We start from the raw sequence: 24,344 nt of genomic DNA on the forward strand, positions 1-24,344 counted from the left end.
CCTCAATCCAACATTGTCACTATTTCACACTATGGCCATTCTTGACAATTCCGGTTTTCAGTATATCCCCTCCCTCTCCCCCCACCTCCCCAAACGTGTGAACGTTTCTTAAATAGGGAATAACTGGGATTTGATCAATCTTTTAAAAAAAAATTATATTCATTCTCAGGATGTGGGCGTCGCTGGCAAGGCCGGCATTTATTGGCCATCCCTAATTGCCCCTTGAGAAGGTGGTGGTGAGCCGCCTTCTTGAACCGCTGCAGTCCGTGTGGTGAAGGTGCTCCCACAGTGCTGTTAGGGAGGGAATTCCAGGATTGTGACCCAGCGACGGTGAAGGAACGGCCGATATATTTCCCAGTCGGGATGGTGTGTGACTGGGAGGGGAACGTGGAGATGGTGGTGTTCCCATGCGCCTGCTGCCCTTGTCCTTCTAGGTGGTAGAGGTCGCGGGTTTGGGAGGTGCTGCTGAAGAAGCCTTGGCGAGTTGCTGTTAAAGATTGCAATGATAACCGGTCTCCTGTAGAAATCAATGTTTCTATTCCTGCATTTCTTACCACTGCTTAAAACAATCCTTTCGAGAATTGCACGTTGACTTACAGATTCCACCAGCTCCTTAAATGTCAGCAAGACTTCCTGGATTTGAATAGCTGTGGACAGGTTTGGAGATAACTGGCGGTCTTATGTACAACTGAACAAACAAGACAGATTGTCCTTGTTTGAAAATAGTCTGGCTGCTCCCTCAAGTGTTGCAGGCAACCAATTAAATATTCCGATCGAGTTAAGCATGGAATTGAATGCTGCAGCTGGGGTTTCTGCTCCTGATCTGCAGTGAGTGAATTTAAAGACATTTTAATCTCTCTGGAACAGAGAGGGTTAAGGGGGGAATCAAACAGGATTTCAAAATTATGAAAGGTTTTCAGCGGATAAATAGTGAAAGAATGTCTCTATTCCCCGGTGAATCAGTAACTTATTGGGAATGATAGCACAGTGACGATGTAACTGGACCAGTAATCCAGTGGTCCAATGATCCAGAGACACAAGTTCAAATCCCACCACGGCAGCTAGAGAATTTAAATTCAGTTCATTAAATAAATCGGGAATAAAAAGCTCGTGTCAGTAACGGTGACCATGAAACTACCGGATTGTTGTAAAAACCCGTCTGGTTCACTGATATCCTTCAGGGAGGGAAATCTGCTGCCCTTACCCGGTCTGGCCGATATGTGACTCCAGACCCACAGCAAAGTGGTGACTCTGCGGGATAGGCTGGCCTTGCTGGTGATGCCCACATCAATAATAAAAACACAAGGACGGACACAGGTGGCCATTCAGCCCCTCGAGCCTCTTCCACCCATTGATCAGATCATGGTTGATCTGTACCACAACTCCATTTTGCCGCCTTTGTGCACAGACGGGGAAATCACTGGGACAGCACAAGGGGAAGGTTAGAAATTTTTTTTTAAACACACAGAGGGTTGTTGGTTCAGAGAATTCCTCAGCATAAGGGTCAAGACAAAACTGTCAGAGGGGCAGTACTGAGGGAGGGCCGCACTGTCGGAGGGGCAGTACTGAGGGAGTGCCGCACTGTCGGAGGGGCAGTACTGAGGGAGCGCCGCACTGTCGGAGGGGCAGTACTGAGGGAGGGCTGCACTGTCGGAAGGGCAGTACTGAGGGAGCTCCGCACTGTCGGAGGGGCAGTACTGAGGGAGCGCCGCACTGTCGGAGGGGCAGTACTGAGGGAGCGCCGCACTGTCGGAGGGGCAGTACTGAGGGAGCGCCGCACTGTCGGAGGGGCAGTACTGAGGGAGCGCCGCACTGTCGGAGGGGCAGTACTGAGGGAGCGCCGCACAGTCGGAGGGGCAGTACTGAGGGAGCGCCGTACTGTCGGAGGGGCAGTACTGAGGGAGCGCCGCACTGTCGGAGGGGCAGTACTGAGGGAACTCCGCACTGTCGGAGGGGCAGTACTGAGGGAGTGCCGCAATGTCGGAGGGGCAGTACTGAGGGAGCGCCGCACTGTCGGAGGGGCAGTACTGAGGGAGCACTGCACTGTCGGAGGTGCCGACTTTCGGATGAGACACTAAACCGAGGCCCTGTCTGCTCTCTCAGGTGGATGTAAAAGATCCCATGGCACTATTTCAAAGAAGAGCAGGGGAGTTCTCCCCGGTGTCCTGGGGCCAATATTTATCCCTCAATCAACGTAACAAAAAAACAGATTATCTGGTCATTATCACATTCCTGTGTGTGGGAGCTTGCTGTGCGCAAATTGGCTGCCACGTTTCCCACATTACAACAGTGACTATACTCCAAAAGTACTTCATTGGCTGTAAAGTGCTTTGGGACGTGCTGGGGTGGTGAAAGGCGCTATATAAATGCAAGTCATAGAAACATAAAAAATAGGTGCAGGCCATTCGGCCCTTCTAGCCTGCATCGCCATTCAATGAGTACATGGCTGAACATGCAACTTCAGTACCCCATTCCTGCTTTCTCACCATACCCCTTGATCCCCCTAGTAGTAAGGACTACATCTAACTCCTTTTTGAATATATTTAGTGACTTGGCCTCAACAACTTTTTGTGGTAGAGAATTCCACAGGTTCACCACTCTCTGGGTGAAGAAGTTTCTCCTCATCTCGGTCCTAAATGGCTTACCCCTTATCCTTAGACTGTGACCCCTGGTTCTGGACTTCCCCAACATTGGGAACATTCTTCCTGCATCTAACCTGTCTAAACCCGTCAGAATTTTAAACGTTTCAATGAGATCCCCACTCATTCTTCTGAACTCTAGTGAATACAAGCCCAGTTGATCCAGTCTTTCTTGATAGGTCAGTCCCGCCATCCCGGGAATCAGTCTGGTGAACCTTCGCTGCACTTCCTCAATAGCAAGAATGTCCTTCCTCAAATTAGGAGACCAAAACTGCACACAATACTCCAGGTGTGGCCTCACCAAGGCCCTGTACAACTGTAATAACACCTCCCTGCCCCTGTACTCAAATCCCCTCGCTATGAAGGCCAATTTGTTTTCTTAACCGCCTGCTGTACCTGCATGCCAACCTTCAATGACTGATGTACCATGACACCCAGGTCTCGTTGCACCTCCCCTTTTCCTAATCTGTCACCATTCAGATAATAGTCTGTCTCTCTGTTTTTACCACCAAAGTGGATAACCTCACATTTATCCACATTATACTTCATCTGCCATACATTTGCCCACTCACCTAATCTATTCCAAGTCACTCTGCAGCCTCATAGCATCCTCCTCACAGCTCACAATGCCACCCAACTTGGTGTCATCCGCAAATTTGGAGATACTACATTTAATCCCCTCGTCTAAATCATTAATGTACAATGTAAACAGCTGGGGCCCCAGCACAGAACCTTGCGGTACCCCACTAGTCACTGCCTGCCATTCTGAAAAGTCCCCATTTACTCCTACTCTTAGCTTCCTGTCTGACAACCAGTTCTCAATCCATATCAGCACACTACCCCCAATCCCATGTGCTTTAACTTTGCACATTAATCTCTTGTATGGGACCTTGTCAAAAGCCTTCTGAAAGTCCAAATATACCACATCAACTGGTTCTCCCTTGTCCACTCTACTGGAAACATCCTCAAAAAACTCCAGAAGATTTCACAAATCCATGCTGACTTGGACCTATCATGTCACCTCTTTCCAAATGTGCTGCTATGACATTCTTAATAATTGATTCCATCATTTTACCCACTACTGAGGTCAGGCTGACCGGTCTATAATTCCGTTTTCTCTCTCCCTCCTTTTTTAAAAAGTGGGGTTACATTGGCTACCCTCCACTCGCTAGGAACTGATCCAGAGTCAATGGAATGTTGGAAAATGACTGTCAATGCATCCGCTATTTCCAAGGCCACCTCCTTAAGTACTCTGGGATGCAGTCCATCAGGCCCTGGGGATTTATCGCCTTCAATCCCATCAATTTCCCGACTAATAAGGACTTCCCTCAGTTCCTCCTTCTTACTAGACCCTCTGACCCCTTTTATATCCGGAAGGTTGTTTGGGTCCTCCTTAGTGAATACCGAACCAAAGTACTTGTTCAATTGGTCTGCCATTTCTTTGTTCCCCGTTATGACTTCCCCTGATTCTGACTGCAGGGGACCTACGTTTGTCTTTACTAACCTTTTTCTCTTTACATATCTATAGAAGCTTTTGCAATCCGCCTTAATGTTCCCTGCAAGCTTCCTCTCGTACTCCATTTTCCCTGCCCTAATCAAATCCTTTGTCCTCCTCTGCTGAGTTCTAAATTTCTCCCAGTCCCCGGGTTCGCTGCTATTTCTGGCCAATTTGTATGCCACTTCCTTGGCTTTAATACTATCCCTGATTTCCCTTGATAGCCACGGTTGAGCCATCGATGTCCTTTCTCTATCGATGCCATTTACATTTAGACAAAGTGCTGCCGTTGAATGCCTGGCTTTCTGTGACTGAACCCTCACAGCACAGTGGGAGCCCAGTCACCGCACCAACTGCAGCGCTTACAGGCAGCGCTCACTGCCCCTCCACCGTATGATCCCAACTCGGGAAAGTCCTGCGATCAAAGATCGGGAAGCTGAAAACTTTGGACTGGGAGAAGTAGAAAGGACCCAAATCCAGAGCAGCGATATCACCGGCAGCTACACCTCCGATATTTATAGCCAGTTTGCTGTAATCGAGAGCGAGGCAAACAAAATAATTATCTGCCAGAGTCCGGGAGTTTGCTCCTGTGGCCACACGAGGGCGCTGTGAGCAGCAACTCAGGTTAGATACAGAGTAAAGCTCCCTCTACACTGTCCCATCAAACACTCCCAGGGCAGGTACAGCACGGGGTTAGAAACAGAGTAAAGCTCCCTCTACACTGTCCCATCAAACACTCCCAGGGCAGGTACAGGGGGTTAGATACAGAGTAAAGCTCCCTCTACACTGTCCCATCAAACACTCCCAGGGCAGGTACAGGGGGTTAGATACAGAGTAAAGCTCCCTCTACACTGTCCCATCAAACACTCCCAGGGCAGGTACAAGGGGTTAGATACAGAGTAAAGCTCCCTCTACACTGTCCCATCAAACACTCCCAGGGCAGGTACAGCACGGGGTTAGATACAGAGTAAAGCTCCCTCTACACTGTCCCATCAAACACTCCCAGGGCAGGTACAGCACGGGGTTAGATACAGAGTAAAGCTCCCTCTACACTGTCCCATCAAACACTCCCAGGGCAGGTACAGCACGGGGTTAGATACAGAGTAAAGCTCCCTCTACACTGTCCCATCAAACACTCCCAGGGCAGGTACAGGGGGTTAGATACAGAGTAAAGCTCCCTCCCTCAGCAGTGCACTATCTAACACACGGGCCTGTCATTACCCCATGCCTGCTCATTAGTGCCAAACTAACGCCGATTCTTGTGCCCATTCGCACTGTAAGCCAGCCCTTTATCACACGGAGTCCCTCTAGCACTGCTCTGCACACATCCAGAGGCCACACCAGCTCAACAGAAATCAACATTTATTTAACAAAAACCCAGAATTAAAAGAAACCTAAAACAAACATTTAAATACAGGAAAGGTGTGCAAAGGGCATGATGGGGGAGCGAGGGTCAGTCTGTGATAATCAGCTCGTCCACTCCCCAGTCCTCATAGCTGCCGTCCGGCAGGTATCTGCGGATAATTATTGGAATTTTCCGTGCTCTGGAAGACAAGACACAGTGGGTTAGTGTGCTCCTCGGAACTCAGCGCCAGGCACATGCCACCAACTGGGAGCTACGCTGGACTGCGCCAATCCCGGTTATGTTGGCAAATATTTAATCAGTTTGCTATCATCATCATCATAGGCAGTCCCTCGAATTGAGGATGTCTTGCTTCCATGTCAAAAAGTTCACAGGTGTTTCAATGAAGGACCCAATATTCCGGATCCCGAGCTACATCCTGAAGGGTGGAAGATGCCTGTGGGTGGATTTTTTTAACGTGTGGTGGCCGTTGTACACCAGCCACCACACGGGGCTTGACAGAGCGAGGTCTTGGTCCAGGGGCAAGGGTTGACCAGGACGACTGGAGACCAGCTCTGCTGCACGGGCCTAGTGTGCTCACATATCGCAGTGTGGGCTGGGCCCGTGCTGCCCCTGGGCCCCTGGCCCCGAACTCTCGCCTCTCCTGGGCCCCGATCACGTCCCTCTACAATCTCTCGCCGCTCCTTCGCCCCGACCTCGCCGCTCCTGCTGTACCTGCCCACGCTCCAATCATCGACCTGGATCTTGGAGATGTCCCTTTTCACTGACGTTGTTCTCCTGCTCCAGCATTTGCTGCTTCCTGGAGTGGTGTGCTGCCACGCTGCTCCTTCCGCTCCCCGGCCTGCTCTGATGGTGCTCACTGGCCGGGGGCCGCACAGCTTGCTGGGCTAGGCCTCCTTCCTAATAAGGGTTCTCCTTAGAGCTGAGAAGGTTAAAGGGAGATTTGATAGAGGTGTTCAAAATTACAGAGGGTTTTGATAGAGTAAATCGGGAGAAAATGTTCCCCATGGCAGGAGGGTCAGTAACCAGAGGATGTATTGAGCTGAGCACCTCGAGTCTCGTCGCCGAGAGCATGCAGAAATCAAACGCAGGCAGCGGAAGGAGCGTGCGGCAAACCAGTCCCACCCTCCCCTTCCCTCAACCACTGTCTGTCCCACCTGTGACAGGGACTGTGGTTCCCGTATCGGACTGTTCAGCCACCTAAGGACTGATGTTTAGAGTGGAAGCAAGTCTTCCTCGATTCTGAGGGACTGCCTATGATGATGACGAGGAGCTGAGCAGATCAGCAAGGTTGCTGGGCCGGGCTGAGTTGGTGCATCTCAGCTCAGTGTCAATGGAGCCAACACAACGCAGCAATCCTTCGTGACACAGGACACGCCATTCGGGAAAACCATCGCAGAATACCACACACTGCGTGGCGGTGGGGACTGCGGTGGAGCGGTGGGAGGGCGCTGCGGTGGAGCTGCATGCGGTGGTGCGGGCGCTGCGGTGGAGCTGCATGCGGTGGTGCGGGCGCTGCATGCGGTGGAGCGGGCGCTGCGGTGGAGCTGCATGCGGTGGTGCGGGCGCTGCATGCGGTGGAGCTGGCGCTGCGGTGGAGCTGCGTGTGGTGGAGCGGGCGCTGCGTGTGGTGGAGCGGGCGCTGCGGTGGAGCTGCGTGTGGTGGAGCGGGCGCTGCGGTGGAGCTGCATGCGGTGGAGCGGCATGTGGTGGAGCGGCGGGAGGGCGCTGCGGTGGAGCTGCATGCGGTGGAGCGGCCGCTGCGGTTGAGCTGCCGCTGCGGTGGAGCTGCATGCGGTGGAGCGGCCGCTGCGGTGGAGCTGCAGGAGGGCGCTGCAGGGGTCCTACTTTGTTGTTGCTACTTACTTCAGCTCTTTCATTGCGATCTGCAGTGGGTCCGTCTCTCCTTCCAGCTCCACCATGACCGGCGCACACATCCTGCAGAGAGAGGGAGAGAACTGATGAACCGATGAATTGCAGACTGTGCTGGGTTTCCCGGAGAGCGGCCACCTAACATCCCGGGTCAGTCAGCTCGTCACACCACAGGAGCAGGAGGCCATTCAGCCCCTCGAGCCTGCCCCACCATTTAGTCAGTCCATGGCCAACCTGCACCTCAACCCCCTTGCTCCGCCTCCCTCGATATTCTTACCCAACAAAATCTCTCAATCTCAGTCAGAGAAATTTACAGCACAGAAATTTCGGCCCATCGTGTCCACTCCGGCTGACCAAGAGCTACCCAGCCTAATCCCACTTTCCAGCTCTCGGTCTGTGGCCCTGTAGGTTACAGCACTTTGTGCACACATCCAGGTACTTTTTAAAATGTGGTGAGGGTTTCTGCCTCTACCACCCTTTCAGGCAGCGAGTTCCAGACCCCCACCACCCTCTGGGTGAAGAAATTTCTCCTTAAATCCCCTACTAATTACTTTAAATCGATGCCCCCTAGTTTTGACCCCTTTGCTAAGGGAAACAGGTCCTTCCTATCGACCCTATCTAGTCCTGAAAGTTCTAATTGATCTACAGCTTTTTGGGGGAGTGAGTTCCAGATTCCCACTACCCTTTGTGTGAAGAAGTGCTTTCTGACATTACACCTGAACAGCCTGGCTCTAATTTTAAGAATGTGGCTCCTTGCTCTGGATTCCCAACAGTCTCCCAAACCCAGTCAATATTTATCCCTCAACCAACATCTAAAACAGATTATCCGGGTCATTATCACGTTGCTGTGTGTGGGAGCTTGCTGTGCGCAAATTGGCTGCCGCGTTTCCCACAATGCAGCAATGACTATACTTCAATAGTACTTCATTGGCTGTAAAGCACTTTGAGACTTCCCGAGGTTGTGAGAGGCGCTATATAAATGCAGGTTCCTCCTTCCCTTGCACAAACTGACCCTGGGGGGGGGGAGATCCCATGGAGTGCCGTCAGCGCAGCAACAAAGCCAAGGCTATACTTACGCTATTTGAAGAGCGCGAGTTCCCAGTACTCGGGCCCTCTCGTACTTGGTCATGTAGGAGGTGGTGATCCTTTTCTGATTGGCCTGCTGGCCATCGGCCGCGGGAAGGATCTCCACGTTCTCGCGGTCCTCCTGGAAACCATAATCGGGGCAGGGGGGCAAAAGGTTAGTCAGAGAAATAGGAGTTAGCTATTCGGCCCTTCGAGCCTGCTCTGCCATGCGACTGGATCACTGCATTTCGATCCTTTTACGTTGCAAAACATCCCAAGACGCTTCACAGGCGCGATCATCAGACAAAATTCAACACCAAGCCACATAAGGAGATATTAGGACAGCTTGGTCACAGAGGTAGGATTTAAGGAGCATCTTAAAAGGAGGAGAGAGAGAGAGAGACGGAGAGGTTGAGGGAGGGAGTTCCAGAGCTTGGGGCCCAGGCTGCTGAAGGCACGGCCACCGATGGTGGAGCGATTATAATCAGGGATGCTCAAGAGGCCAGAATTAGAGGAGCGCAGAGATCATGGTGGGGGGGGTTGTGGGGCTGGAGGTTACAGATGGGGAGGGAGTGACGCTATGGAGGGATTTGAACACGAGGATAAGAATTGAGAGCCTGTTTTGGTGGTGTTGGTTGAGGGATGAATATTGGCCAAGACACCGTGAGAAATCCCGGCAACAATGGGGACCAAAGCAGAGTCAAGATGGTTGAAAGTTCGACCAATGATTGTAGGGCACAGGAGGGCGGAACAGCAAGCCCAGAGACACCTGTGTCAGCAGGTCAGAGGTGGAGGGGAAGCGAGCTTCCTGTTGCTGCTGGCCCCACACCGAGCATGTCAGGACTGCTGGTGCTCTGAGGGCTCTGGCAAGCCCGTTAGAAAAGAAAGTCTTGCATTTCTGTACCACCGTTTACACGGTAGGGGACCATGGCAACCAACGTGTGTCAGCAAGATCCCACAAACAGCAACTTGATAATGACAAGATCTTCAAGTTTTTATTGATACTGTTGAGGGATAAATATTAGCCCAGCTCACCAGGGTGAACTCCCCTGCTCTTCCTCGAAATAGCACCATGACACATTTTACATCCTCCCTGGGGCCTCACTTTAACATCTCATCCGAAAGACGGCCCCTCCAACAGTGCAGCGCTCCCTCAGTACTGCCCCTCCAACAGTGCGGCGCTCCCTCAGTACTGCCCCTCCAACAGTGTGGCGCTCCCTCAGTACTGCCCCTCCAACAGTGCGGCGCTCCCTCAGTACTGCCCCTCCAACAGTGTGGCGCTCCCTCAGTACTGCCCCTCTGACAGTGCGGCACTCCCTCAGTACTGCCCCTCCGACAGTGTGGCACTCCCTCACTACTGCCCCTCCGACAGTGCGGCACTCCCTCAGCACTGCCCCTCCGACAGTGCGGCATTCCCTCAGTACTGCCCCTCCGACAGTGCGGCACTCCCTCAGTACTTCCCCTCCGACAGTGTAGCGCTCCCTCAGTACTGCCCCTCCGACAGTGCGGCGCTCCCTCAGTACTGTCCCTCCGACAGTGCAGCGCTCCCTCAGTACTGCCCCTCCGACAGTGCGGCGCTCCCTCAGTACTGCCCCTCCGACAGTGCGGCACTCCCTCTGTATTGCCCCTCCAACAGTGCAGTGCTCCCTCAGTACTGCCCCCCCGACAGTGCGGCACTCCTTCAGTACTGCCCTTCCGACAGTGTGGCGCTCCCTCAGTACTGCCCCTCCGACAGTGCGGCGCTCCCTCAGTACTGCCCCTCCGACAGTGCGGCGCTCCCTCAGTACTGCCCCTCCGACATTCCCTCAGTACTGCCCCTCCAACAGTGCGGCACTCCCTCAGTACTGCCCCTCCGACAGAGCGGCACTCCCTCAGTACTGCCCCCCCGACAGTGCGGCACTCCTTCAGTACTGCCCTTCCGACAGTGTGGCGCTCCCTCAGTACTGCCCCTCCGACAGCGCAGCGCTCCCTCAGTACTGTCCCTCCGACAGTGCGGCGCTCCCTCAGCACTGCCCCTCCGACAGTGCAGCACTCCCTCAGCACTGCCCCTCCGACAGTGCGGCGCTCCCTCAGCACTGCCCCTCCGACAGTGCGGCGCTCCCTCAGTACTGCCCCTCCGACAGTGCGACGCTCCCTCAGTACTGCCCCTCCCACAGTGCAGCACTCCCTCAGTACTGCCCCTCCGACAGTGCGGCGCTCCCTCAGCACTGCCCCTCCGACAGTGCGGCGCTCCCTCAGTACTGCACTGGGAGTGCCAGCCTGCATTGTGCTCAAGTTCCTGGAGTGGGACTCAAACCCACAACCTGCTGACTCAGATTTGAGGGTGCTACCCACGGAGCTACAGATGTAACGGTTGGAGAGATTGCGGGAGAGTATTCTGTGGGGGGGTTGGGACAGCTACAGTGTGCTCACCTCCTCCGCATTATCCAGATCATCCATCCCTTCATCTTCGTCGGCATCATCGAAATCATCTCCATCGAAACTGGAATCAGGAAAAGAGAAATGTATGAAATGGATGGAATGCTAACGACAGCTCAGTTAGTGAGACGGTTGCCCAATGCAGTCTACATTTGGGCGGGGGGAGTGGGACTGGCTGAGGGTCTCCTGCAGAGAGCCGGCACGGGCTCGACGGGCCGAATGGCCTCCTTCCGTGCTGTAACTGTTCGATGAAAAAAAAAAGATTATCTGGTCATTATCACATTGCCTGCAGTTTTCATCTCCTTATTGAAGGAGGGATATACTTGCATTTAGCAGATGGAGTATAATGTGGGTAAATGTGAGATTATCCACATTGGTAGGAAAAATGAAAAAGCAAATTATTATTTAAATGGGGAGCGATTAGGAAGTGCTGCAGTACAGAGAGACCTGGGGGTCCTTGTACATGAAACACAAAAGGTTAGTATGCAGGTACAGCAAGTAATCAGCAAGGCCAATGGAATGTTGGCCTTTATTGCAAGGGGGATGGAGTATAAAAGCAGAGAAGTCCTGCTACAACCGTACAGGGTATTGGTGAGGCCACACCTGGAGTACTGCGTACAGTTTTGGTCTCCGTATTTAAGGAGGGATAGAAACATAGAAAAAGGTGCAGGAGTAGGCCATTCGGCCCTTCGAGCCTGCACCGCCATTCAATGAGTTCATGGCTGAACATGCAACTTCAGTACCCCATTCCTGCTTTCTCGCCATACCCCTTGATCCCCCTAGTAGTAAGGACTTCATCCAACTCCTTTTTGAATATATTTAGTGAATTGGCCTCAACTACTTTCTGTGGTAGAGAATTCCACAGGTTCACCACTCTCTGAGTGAAGAAGTTTCTCCTCATCTCGGTCCTAAATGGCTTACCCCTTATCCTTAGACTGTGACCCCTGGTTCTGGACTTCCCCAACATCGGGAACATTCTTCCTGCATCTAACCTGTCTAAACCCATCAGAATTTTAAACGTTTCTATTAGGTCCCCTCTCATTCCAGTGAACTCCAGTGAATACAAGCCCAGTTGATCCAGTCTTTCTTGATAGGTCAGTCCCACCATCCCGGGAATCAGTCTGGTGAACCTTCGCTGCACTCCCTCAATAGCAAGAATGTCCTTCCTCAAGTTAGGAGACTTACACAATACTCCAGGTGTGGCCTCACCAAGGCCCTGTACAACTGTGGCAACACCTCCCTGCCCCTGTACTCAAATCCCCTCGCTATGAAGGCCAACATGCCATTTGCTTTCTTAACCGCCTGCTGTATCTGCATGCCAACCTTCAATGACTGATGTACCATGACACCCAGGTCTCGTTGCACCTCTCCTTTTCCTAATCTGTCACCATTCAGATAATAGTCTGTCTCTCTGTTTTTACCACCAAAGTGGATAACCTCACATTTATCCACATTATACTTCATCTGCCATGCATTTGCCCACTCACCTAACCTATCCAAGTCACTCTGCAGCCTAATAGCATCCTCCTCGCAGCTCACACTGCCACCCAACTTAATGTTATCCGCAAATTTGGAGATACTACATTTAATCCCCTCGTCTAAATCATTAATGTATAGTGTAAACAGCTGGGGCCCCAGCACAGAACCTTGCGGTACCCCACTAGTCACTGCCTGCCATTCTGAAAAGTACCCATTTACTCCTACTCTTTGCTTCCTGTCTGACAACCAGTTCCCAATCCATGTCAGCACACTAACCCCAATCCCATGTGCTTTAACTTTGCACATTAATCTCTTGTGTGGGACCTTGTCGAAAGCCTTCTGAAAGTCCAAATATACCACATCAACTGGTTCTCCCTTGTCCACTCTACTGGAAACATCCTCAAAAAATTCCAGAAGATTTGTCAAGCATGATTTCTCTTTCACAAATCCATGCTGACTTGGACCTATCATGTCACCTCTTTCCAAATGCGCTGCTATGACATCCTTAATAATTGATTCCATCATTTTACCCACTACTGAGGTCAGGCTGACAGGTCTATAATTCCGTTATCTCTCTCCCTCCTTTTTTTAAAAGTGGGGTTACATTGGCTACCCTCCACTCGATAGGAACTGATCCAGAGTCAATGGAATGTTGGAAAATGATTGTCAATGCATCCGCTATTTCCAAGGCCACCTCCTTAAGTACTCTGGGATGCAGTCCATCAGGCCCTGGGGATTTATCGGCCTTCAATCCCATCAATTTCCCCAACACAATTTCCCGACTAATAAGGATTTCCCTCAGTTCCTCCTCCTTACTAGACCCTCTGACCCCTTTTATATCCGGAAGATTGTTTGCGTCCTCCTTAGTGAATACCGAACCAAAGTACTTGTTCAATTGGTCTGCCATTTCTTTGTTCCCCGTTATGACTTCCCCTGATTCTGACTGCAGGGGACCTACGTTTGTCTTTACTAACCTTTTTCTCTTTACATATCTACAGAAACTTTTGCAATCCGTCTTAATGTTCCCTGCAAACTTCTTCTCATACTCCATTTTCCCTGCCCTAATCAAACCCTTTGTCCTCCTCTGCTGAGTTCTAAATTTCTCCCAGTCCCCGGGTTCGCTGCTATTTCTGGCCAATTTGTATGCCACTTCCTTGGCTTTAATACTATCCTTGATTTCCCTTGATTGCCACAGTTGAGCCACCTTCCCTTTTTTATTTTTACGCCAGACAGTAATGTACAATTGTTGTAGGTCATCCATGCGGTCTCTAAATGTCTGCCATTGCCCATCCACAGTCAACCCCTTAAGTATCATTCGCTAATCTATCCTAGCCAATTCACGCCTCATACCTTCAAAGTTACCCTTCTTTAAGTTCTGAACCATGGTCTCTGAATTAACTGTTTCATTCTCCATCCTAATGCAGAATTCCACCATATTATGGTCACTCTTCCCCAAGGGGCCTCGCACAACGAGATTGCTAATTAATCCTCTCTCATTACACAACACCCAGTCTAAGATGGCCTCCCCCCTTGTTGGTTCCTCGACATATTGGTCTAGAAAACCATCCCTTATGCACTCCAGGAAATCCTCCTCCACCGTATTGCTTCCAGTTTGGTTAGCCCAATCTATATGCATACTAAAGTTACCCATGATCAATGCTGCACCTTTATTGCATGCACCCCTAATTTCCTGTTTGATGCCCTCCCCAACATCACTACTACTGTTTGGAGGTCTGTACACAACTCCCACTAACGTTTTTTGCCCTTTGGTGTTCTGCAGCTCTACCCATATAGATTCCACATCATCCAAGCTAATGTCCTTCCTAACTATTGCATTAATCTCCTCTTTAACCAGCAATGCTACCCCACCTCCTTTTCCTTTTGTTCTCTCCTTCCTGAATGTTGAATACCCCTGGATGTTGAGATCCCAGCCCTGATCATCCTGGAGCCACGTCTCTGTAATCCCAATCACATCATATTTGTTAACATCTATTTGCAGTTAATTCATCCACCTTATTACGGATACTCTTTGCATTAAGACACAAAGCCTTCAGGCTTGTTTTTTTAACACCCTTTGTCCTTTTAGAATTTTGCTGTACAGTGGCCCTTTTTGTTCTTTGCCTTGGGTTTCTCTGCCCTCCACTTTTCCTCATCTCCTTTCTGTCTTTTGCTTTTGTCTCCTTTTTGTTTCCCTCTGTCTCCCTGCATTGGTTCCCATCCCCCTGCCATATTAGTTTAACTCCTCCCCAACAGCACTAGCAAACACTCCTCCTAGACATTGGTTCCGGTCCTGCCCAGGTGCAGACCGTCCGGTTTGTACTGGTCCCACCTCCCCCAGAACCGGTTCCAATGCCCCAGGAATTTGAATCCCTCCCTGCTGCACCACTGCTCAAGCCATGTATTCATCTGCGCTATCCTGCGATTCCTACTCTGACTAGCACGTGGCACTGGTAGCAATCCCGATATACTTGCATTGGAGGCTGATCAGAGAAGGTTCACTCGGTTGATTCTGGAGATAAGGGGGTTGGCTTATGAAGATAGGTTGAGCAGGTTGGGCCTCTACTCATTGGAGTTCAGAAGAATGAAATGTAAAAGATTCTGAGGGGGCTGGACAGGGTAGATGCAGAGAGGATGTTTCCCCTCGTGGGGGAATCTAGAGCTAGGAGGCATAGTTTCAGAATAAGGAGTCGCCCATTTAGGATGGAGATGAGGAATTTCTTCTCTCAGAGGGTTGTAAATCTGTGGAATTCTCTGCCCCAAAGAGCTGTGGAGGCTGGGTCATTGAATATATTTAAGGTGGAGAGACACAGATTTTTGAGCGATAAGGAAGGGTTATAGGGAGCGGGCGGGGAAGTGGGATTGAGGCACACTTGCTGTGTAGGAGTTCGGAGTAGAGTCATCATCCTCATAGGCAGTCCCTTGGAATCGAGGAAGACTTGCTTCCACTCTAAAAATGAGTTCTCAGGCGGCTGAACAGCCCAATACGGGACGGGAGCCACAGTCTCTGTCACAGGTGGGACAGACAGTGGTTGGGGGAAGGGGAGGGTGGGACAGGTTTGCCGCACGCTCCTTCCGCTGCCTGCGCTTGGTTTCTGCACGCTCTCGGCGACGAGACTCGAGGTGCTCAGCGCCCTCCCGGATGCTCTTCTTCCACTTAGGGCGGTCTTTGGCCAGGGACTCCCAGGTGTCGGTGGGGATGTTGCACTTTATCAGGGAGGCTTTGAGGGTGTCCCTGTAACGTTTCCTCTGCCCACCTGGGGATCGTTTGCCGTGAAGGAGTTCCGAGTAGAGCGCTTGCTTTGGGGAGTCTCGTGTCTGGGGACATGCGGACAATGTGGCCCTGCCCAGCGGAGCTGATCGACGCGGCGAGCGACTGCCTGTGGTGGTGGTGGCTGAGGGGGGCCGCACGGCCCGGGCTCGCTCTCGCCCTGCGCACACACGCGCGTGTGTGTGTGTGTGTGGGATCTTGCTGTGCCCCAGCACGGAGGCCCCGGCACCCGCCTTACCCTCGGCCTCACCCCCCCACACTCCCTGCCCCCCCCCGGGCCCTGCGGTCCCCCCCACACACACACTCCCCACCCTTGCACCTGGCCCACGGGGCCCTCCGCCTTGCCCCTCGGTCCCCCCCCACACTCCCCACCCCCTGGCCTTAACCTCGGCCCCCGCCCCGGGCCCTGCCCCCCTCAGTCCCCCCGCCCCCGGGCCTTACCCTCGGCCCCCGCCCCGAGCCCTGCGGCCCCTCGGTCCCCACCACACTCCCCGCCCCCGGGCCTTACCCTCGGCCCCCGCCCCGAGCCCTGCGGCCCCTCGGTCCCCACCACACTCCCCGCCCCCGGGCCCTGCCCCCCCACACCCCCCGCCCCCGGGCCCTGCCCCCCCCTCGGTCCCCCCGCCCCCTGCCCCCCCTCGGTCCCCCCGCCCCCGGGCCTTACCCTCGGCCCCCGCCCCGGGCCCTGCGGCCCCTCGGTCCCCACCACACTCCCCGCCCCCGGGCCTTACCCTCGGCCCCCGCCCCGAGCCCTGCGGCCCCTCGGTCCCCCCCACACTCCCCGCCCCCGGGCCCTGCCCCCCCACACCCCCCGCCCCCGGGCCCTGCCCCCCCACACCCCCCGCCCCCGGGCCTGCCCCCCCACACCCCCCGCCCCCGGGCCTGCCCCCCCACACCCCCCGCCCCCGGGCCTGCCCCCCCACACTCCCCGCCCCCGGGCCCTGCCCCCCCCTCGGTCCCCCCGCCCCCTGCCCCCCCTCGGTCCCCCCGCCCCCGGGCCTTACCCTCGGACCCCCCCCCCCACACACCCCCTGCCCCCCTCGGTCCCCGCGCCTTGCCCCTCGGTCCCTCACTTGTCCTCGTTGTCCGACATTGTTGCTGCCGCCGCACTCGCATCCGGGGAATGAGCCGCTGGCGGGTCACAGGGCGAGTGGGCGGGGCCCGTCCGCCATCTTTCATGCTGGACAAAACCCGTTTGCCCCCCCTCCCGTGGGCGCCGCCATCTTTGATGCTGGCGCCCCACTGCTGCTCCCCCACACACCCAGCCCAGATTCATGTGTCACAAATTACCAATCGGTTTTATTCCGCCAACAAAATCAACTTTCTTCGGGCCCAAGAATGTTAATAAGTATTCATGGAAGAATATATTTGTGTTTATGTTTTATATAAGTGTATTTACTGAATATATTTACTGCACAGATACAGTGCACACAATATTTGCAATGGTTGCTGTTACCAGCGCTGCATTCAGGGTCTGATGAGCCCAGGACAAGCATCGTTCGGCTGTCACAGTGTCAAACAGCGGCTGTAAGTGAGAGAGAAGCTACAAGCCTGGTTGGTGCCTGGCATGAGGCCAATTTTGAACTCTGGTCCGCCATCTTTCATATAGGCATCAGGGAGGGCCACCAACCCATTCCCCTCCAGAGTCATTTACCCCCCTCCCCCTCCCTTCCTCCTGCTGCTGGGCAACCCACCACATTAAATCAGAGATTGATAGCTTTCTGTTAACCAAGGGTATTAAGGACTTTGGGGTGAAGACGGTCATCTGGAGTTAGATTGCAGATCAGCCATGGTCTATTGAATGGCGGAACAGGCTCAAGGGGCTGAATGGCCTCCTCCGTTGGGGAAACTTGGATTTTTAAATTTTAGGCCAAAAAAAGCAGCACAAATCATTTGGTGGTGGCGGGGCATCTGGTTTGCTCGGCAACTTTAGAGGGTATTAAGACTGAAGTATACAGTGTTGGATTGGAGTCCTATGTAGGCCAGACGGAGTGGGACTGACAGGCTCTCTTCCCTGAAGGACATTATTGAACCAGTTCACAATCCTGCAGCTCACAAGTCACCAGATTTGTTCAATTAATTTTCTCAACTTCCCACGCTGACATTTGAACTCACGCCCTCGAGGTTGGCCGTCCAACACCTTAACCATGCCATTACCGTACACTTTGCTTTGCACACCTTGCCCAGTCTGTAACTAAGCAAAAGGTGGCCATCTTAAAAAACTGCACCATGAGTTACAGTGGAAATACGGACAATCTGCATTCAGTGTCAGACTCTCCATGATGTTACAGCAATCTGGGCATGAGGTGCAGGCCAGAGCTGATTGAACTTTTACATAGAAATTAGCAGTTTAAAAGGTACACAATAATTATAGTCAGTGCTAAGGTCCTCCTTACTCAGCAAGTGAATAGATACCAATTATACTGCTTCGGTATTTAAAACAAAATAGCTACAATCCTCTCCTTTGGTTAGTTGGGTGTCTTGACATACAAACCAAGCGTCATCGCTCAACAAGAAGTTGGAGTACTGTGAGCAGTTCCAGGCATCACGTCTTGGAGAGAGTGCAGCGCAGGTTTACCATAATGATACCAGACTTAAAGCATTAAATTTCGAGGAGATTACACAAATTAGGGTTGTAGTCTCTAGAATTTGGAAGGTTAAGGGGTGATCTGATCGAAGTTTCTAGCATATTAAAAGGGAAACAGATAGGGTAGATAGAGAGAAACTATTCCCGCTGGTTGGGGAGTCTAGGACTAGGGGGCATATTCTAAAAATTAGAGCCAGACCTTTCAGGAGTGAAATTAGGAAACATTTTGACACACAAAGGGTGGTTGAAGTTTGGAACCCTCTTCTGCTAGATCAATTGTTCATTTTAAATCAGAGATTAATAGCTTTCTGTTAACCAAAGGTATTAAGGGATATGGGGCAAAGGCGAGTATAGAGTTGAGTCGCAGATCAGCCATGATCTCATTGAATGGTGGAACAGGCTCGAGGGGCTGAATGGGCTCCTCCTGTGTTCCTAAATCCTGTCTGCCCAATATGGAGTGCACACCGTACCTCGCTAAGGCCAACGAGCTTCGGTGCAAGTTCAAAGGAACCCTGGCAAGTGTGTGCCGGGATACCGTTGGGCGTGAAACCAGACAAAGTCCTGTAGCTCACCAGTCAGGACCACCATTGCAATGGAGTCACGTGGGGAGAAAGTCCAGTCTCCAGTAACGGGTCTACTCCTCATTAACGAGCCAAACTGGCCGGTGAATTATCAATAGTGCTCTGGCAACAAAGCAGATGAGAAACCCAATACGCTGCACACTAGCGTCAGGACGCTCACAACTCCCACACTATGGGAGTTGCTGTTCACATCACTAGGAGGGACTGAGCAGAAGGCAGAGATGTGTCTGAACAGGGAGGCTGGGTACCCCTGACTTGCATCATGCTCCTCATCACAACCAAGGAGGCAGTATTAGCGGAGATCTTGACCATGGGAACAAAAAAATGTATTCTGCCAAAATGTTTGCACGTTTTGCAAATCCTAATCTGCTTTTGCTCACACAATGTGTTTTCCATCCCCACAACTTCCTCCCACCACTGAACTCTCCGTTACTGTGACTCTGGCCTTTCGTGCATCGTCTCGCCCCCTTCACCCCACCATTTTGGTAGGAATAGGGAGGTTACTTATTACTCTGAGAGGTGGGGTAGATGAACAAAGGGATCTCGGAGTACAAATACACAAATCACTAAACGTTGCGAGACAGGTTAACAAGGCCGTAAAAAGGCAATCCAAGGACCGGGGTTTATTTCGAGGGACAGAGTTCAAAAGTTGTTAAGTTATGCTAAACTTGTATCGAACCTTGGTTAGACCACACCTGAGAGTTCCGGTCACCATATTATAAAAAGGGATATAGAGGCAATGGAGAGGGTGCAGAGATTTACAAGGATATGCCTATCAGGAAAGGATGAACAGGCTGGGTCTCTTTTCGCTTGAAAAAAGGCTGAGGGGTGACCTAATTGAGGTCTTTAACATGATGAGAGGTTTTGATAGAATGGATAGAGAATGTTTCCACTTGTGGGGAAGAGCATAACTAGAGGCCATCAATATAAGATAGTCACCAAGAAATCCAATAAGGAATTCAGAAGAAATTTCTTTAGCCAGAGTGGTGAGAATGTGGAACTTGCTGCCACAGGGAGTGGTTGAGGCAAATAGTATCGATGCATTTAATGGGAGGCTGGACTGGCATGAGGGAGAAGGGAATAGAGGGTTATGCTGATAAGATTTAGATGAGGAAAGACAGGAGGAGTGGAGCATAATAAACGCCGGTATGGACTGGTTGGGTCAAATGGCTTGTTTCTCTGCCGTAGAGCTGATGTAGTCCATTGGCAGCTGTGTCTCGAGACATTTTACTACATTAAAATGCAAGTTGCTATGCCTTCGGCCATCTAGGGCCCCGTGATCTGGAATCCCCTCCTAAACCCTTCTGCTTCACTACTTTCCTCTCCTCTTTAAAACCCATCTCTCCAAGCTGTCAGTCAGTTCCCCCAATACCTCCTTCTCTTGGCGTCCATGTTCTGTATGAATACCATGGGGCGGTTATCGACATCAACGGTGCTATATAAATGCAAGTTGTATATGGCAATTATCGGCAAGGAGCTGAGAAATCAGAGGAATGTAACACTTAGGTTTTAATTGCACAAAAAGTTAAATGATATATATTTAAAACATTCTCTACATATTTAACTCGATGACGGGCCACACATTAGGGGCATGGTGTACAGGTAATAATTTAGCACACGATAGATTGCTCACCTTGTCTAGTTTTCTTCAAACGATATGCATCTTCCAGAGTGTAGACATAGAGCCCAGTTTGATAGGATCGTGGGGAAGCCGTGCATAAAGCATGCACAAAAGTGCCACCGTTACACTGCAGATGTGAGAGGGGTCTATTCTCTCCCAACAAACCCAGGACCTGTACCTTTGTACCAGGTTGTTTCGACCAGAAGCTAAACTGAACCTGACTAACCATTCAATAGTAAACTCCAAAACACTATGCCCTCGGCCTGCCTTGAACCACAATCTGCAAGTATTCCCAAGCTAACCTTACTGCGACAGTCCAACTCCATCGATGTCGACACGTGGACCTGACCCCAGTTCCCTTGTCCCATTACCATATTCAACTGGGGGAGGCTGTTGTGGTGTATTTCCCTGCAGTATACAGACATTCTGTGACTGTTACGAGGTCCGGACAATCCACACCTGTTCAATAAGCCGGACTGTGCAGAGGAGCGGGGGGGAAAAACTAAAACGTTGGGATTAGAGAACTACAAAAGTGGCTCCTGTCATCAGATTTACAACCCGTAACCGTTTTCTGAGACCCACAACCCTTCCTGTACACTATTGACCAGGCTCGAGGGACCGAATGGTCGCCTACTCTTCCTAATTCTTACGTTCTTGTGTTATGTTCTTATCTGTCACATGGCTTGTCCGGGAGATCTCAGGCATTGATCTTTGATCAGGTCAAGACATACATAGGTCAATATTCCTACTGCCATGTCAGGGCATGTCCCAAGTAATAAAGAAGGAGGTTGGTGAGCATCGCACTTAACTCGATCCTGTCTTTACCTGATAAATCACCCCTTCCCTAGAGAGCTCACCGTGGCTAGGTTTCCCCTCTTTTCTTCCCCCCCCCCCCCAGAGCAGAGCTTCTGAAGCCAACTGCAGGGCTCCCAGGATGAAACCTGGGACTTTCTTCCTGCACCTGGCTCAGTTTGACACAGCCAGGCCCACTCCGCCATTTGGGGAAGTGTGGACATCCCTGCGTCAGATAAGAGTCACCCAACCTGCTCAGATTCTGTTGTACTGAGGGGGTCACCCGCTCTGGCTGGATGCATTCCTGGAGGTCATCAAGTGGCCTTCTCCCTCCTACAGCCCCGCCCCCACCATTGGTCACGATGTCCATTCTCACAGCACCCTTCCTTCCAACCGCCAATCAGAAAGCGAACAGACTCTTCTTTACCCGATTGGATGATTCTTTTGTCAGTCAAACCGCCTTCTCTTTCAACATAGAGTTCAAGAATTTCAGACCATAACCTCTCCGTTTTTCCAGTTGGCAGCTGTTGATGTTCTGCCACTCCCATTTACCTTTTCTGGACCCTTCTTTTGTTTCTTCACTTGTCCCATTACCATCTCCTTTTGCCTTGTACAATCACCCCTTTTGTCTCTCTAATCTCTCCTGCCTTCCACTCTATCACAGACTGATAGAGAATTCAAACAGGTTCATTTAGACAGACTGTGAAAATTCACAGATCCCCAAGTCAAGGCTGCTACATGCAGTTCAGCATGTTGCATTAACTCATCAATCAACTTGACATTTTCGGACCTTGGGTAGCGAGCCAATAAAACGTTAAAAGACTTTCAATTGAGCCAATAAGGTCAAAGAGGTCGAGTTCTTTTCTGTAAATTGATCCAGGTATAAAGTACAGCCATTTTGACCATGTGTCTCAGTAAGAACAAAGACCTAGCTTGAAGCCAAGAAGTTTGTTACTCTCTGCCGAGATTAAAAAGTTAAAACTACCATCGGAGTTTGTATTTCATTGGAAATTAAGAGATCTAACACAGACCTTCCCTTTTGTTCTTTCCTCCCCTCCTCCACTGTCTGCATTTGCTTAAAACCGGTCACATCTCTAACTTTTTCCAGTTCTGGCGAAGGGTCATCGACCCAAGACGTTAGCTCTGTTTCTCTCTGCAGATGCTGCCTGACTTGCTGAGCACTTTCTGTTTCTATTTCAGATTTCCAGCATCCGCAGTATTTTGCTTTCGTGTTAGCCTTTCTCATCACCAACATTTTGATGACTAAAAGTGTTGCAAGAGAAGTTTTTTTTTGATGTTTCTCCCCAGGTTGTTGCTTGCAGCTGTGTCCTGGAAATGAATCTTCAACTCGCGGAAACTCCAGGGCAGTCCTGGAGGTTTGGCGACCCTAATGGGACTGTACATCGCAAGGTGGAAGGAATAAAAAAGACACGGCGAGACACCAGAGGTAATGCTTAGCAGCCAAACACAACATGTTTATTCTCTTTTTTTTCTCAAGAAAAATTATGTAGTCCACTGAAGCAACTGTGTTGCACAATTACAATCACATCCTCAAAACAAACCACGGATAAAAGCAAATTTCAAAATTCTTTATATATATACCTATTAGAACAACTTTTTTCTTTCAGTTTCAATGAAATGACAGACTTTTTTTTAATATTTTGCGCTGATATATATAAAAAAAATTCACCCTTATTATTCCAGCGATGGGAATACAGTACCAGCTATGGCCAGACCAAGAAATGGACACGCTGCAGCTTATTTGTACAAACTACATTGAGCAACACAATTTGTTAATGAACCAGTGATTTTGTTTTTTTCCCTCTCTTAATAAGTACCTATCCTGGTCACACAATGCATAGTTCAGATTTTCTTCTAATTAAAAGGCAATGGCACCCACTAATGGGACATACATCTCCCCTTCCTCGCCTCCCACCCCTCCCGCCGTGGTAAAAAGTCCGTATCCCTTTAAACAAATTTTTGCAGGTCATTTTTCTTTTTAAAAATGATGAAATACATTCATTTTCTTTGTTGCGTGTCAGTCCTGTCTCTCTCTTTCCTCCCCCCCCTCCCCCCTCCACCCACCCACCACTTATAGTTATCATTTATATAGCTCAACAGTGTTGTCACCAGGATTGCAGCGAACCATTATGTCCTCTTGGCCACTTGCAACAGTGAAAAGACCATCTAGCCGTACGGTTCTAGATTCTGCCTTTCCGAATGTAGATTGCTGCCGATGGATTATAACCCGAGCTGTATAATACTGGGGTGAAGTGTAGTACTGGCAATTATTGATCAGTGCTGAGAGAGAGACGGGAGCAATTTTAAGTGACGTTTCAAGAGCATCACAGAGTCTATTGGCTTAAGTACGACTGTTTTTTCTATTGTGTATTGGCATCAATAGGTTAAGTAATCCTAGTGACAACAATGCATTTTATACATATATATATTATATGTATATTTTATATATATATGTATATATATATATATATATATATATAAAATATACATATAATATACATACACATATATAAACTTTCCGTGTGATTCACATCCCATCTCCCTGCCACAGAACCCACCTGAAGCCGGAGGAAAGATGGATTTGGATGAGATCTTTAGTATTTGGATAAGCCCCACCGACCACTGTCAGACAGGGGTTGGGCATGTTCGCGGAATAGCAAATGGCATCACGTTTATCTCTCCCACCCCCCACCCAACTCCTCCCCCTCGCCACCCCGCAAAATAAAAAAATGGGCTTATCCAGTGACCCATGGCAACCCATCAAGTGGGCCGACAATACGATTTGAAAGCTTCTCACCTAACACTGGCAGGAGAGCTGAGGCCAAGAGCAGTTTTTTTTTTAAGTCACTGCTACCTAACCCAGACCAGGGGAGAGGGGGGGGCGGGGTGGAGAAAGTTAGGCATCCCACTGCGTATGTGACAGGGTTGCCATGCTGATAGTTAACAACACAAGAAGCGACAGTCTGATAGCACCAATACTGAACTGGTACCGGGGGCAGGCACGGCAGGAAGTCAGATATCCAAATACCAAACGGGCCGATTATCCCGACCACCTCGTTTCATATATATTTCTTTTTCTTCAAAACCTATCAAAATACGCACATGCTTAATGTAAGACATATCAGCAAAATCCTCTGCAAATG

At 50.7% G+C, this 24,344-nt stretch overlaps 1 protein-coding gene across 1 annotated transcript; it reads right to left on the reverse strand.

Annotated features, from left to right (window-relative positions):
* Positions 1-5,479: 5,479 nt before the first annotated feature.
* On the reverse strand, positions 5,480-16,742 carry polr2f (RNA polymerase II, I and III subunit F). Its single transcript, XM_070862382.1, has 5 exons — positions 16,673-16,742; positions 10,847-10,916; positions 8,446-8,576; positions 7,364-7,435; positions 5,480-5,678 (listed from the first exon to the last, which is right to left on the reverse strand). The coding sequence occupies exons 1-5, from the start codon at positions 16,690-16,692 to the stop codon at positions 5,588-5,590; spliced, it is 384 nt and encodes a 127-aa protein (XP_070718483.1). The 5' UTR covers positions 16,693-16,742; the 3' UTR covers positions 5,480-5,587.
* Positions 16,743-24,344: the final 7,602 nt, after the last annotated feature.

This window comes from Pristiophorus japonicus, chromosome 19 (genome assembly GCF_044704955.1).
Source record: "Pristiophorus japonicus isolate sPriJap1 chromosome 19, sPriJap1.hap1, whole genome shotgun sequence".
Lineage (NCBI taxonomy): Eukaryota > Metazoa > Chordata > Chondrichthyes > Pristiophoridae > Pristiophorus > Pristiophorus japonicus.

Bases quoted from the DNA above. Each gene is read 5' to 3' on its own strand.
- polr2f (XM_070862382.1), bottom strand. From the start codon at position 16,692: ATGTCGGACAACGAGGACAA. The intron at 10,917-16,672 runs GTGAGGGACCGA...TCCTGATTCCAG, and splicing joins ATGTCGGACAACGAGGACAA to TTTCGATGGAGATGATTTCG. The intron at 7,436-8,445 runs GTAAGTATAGCC...CTCTCTCTGCAG, and splicing joins ACTCGCGCTCTTCAAATAGC to GATGTGTGCGCCGGTCATGG.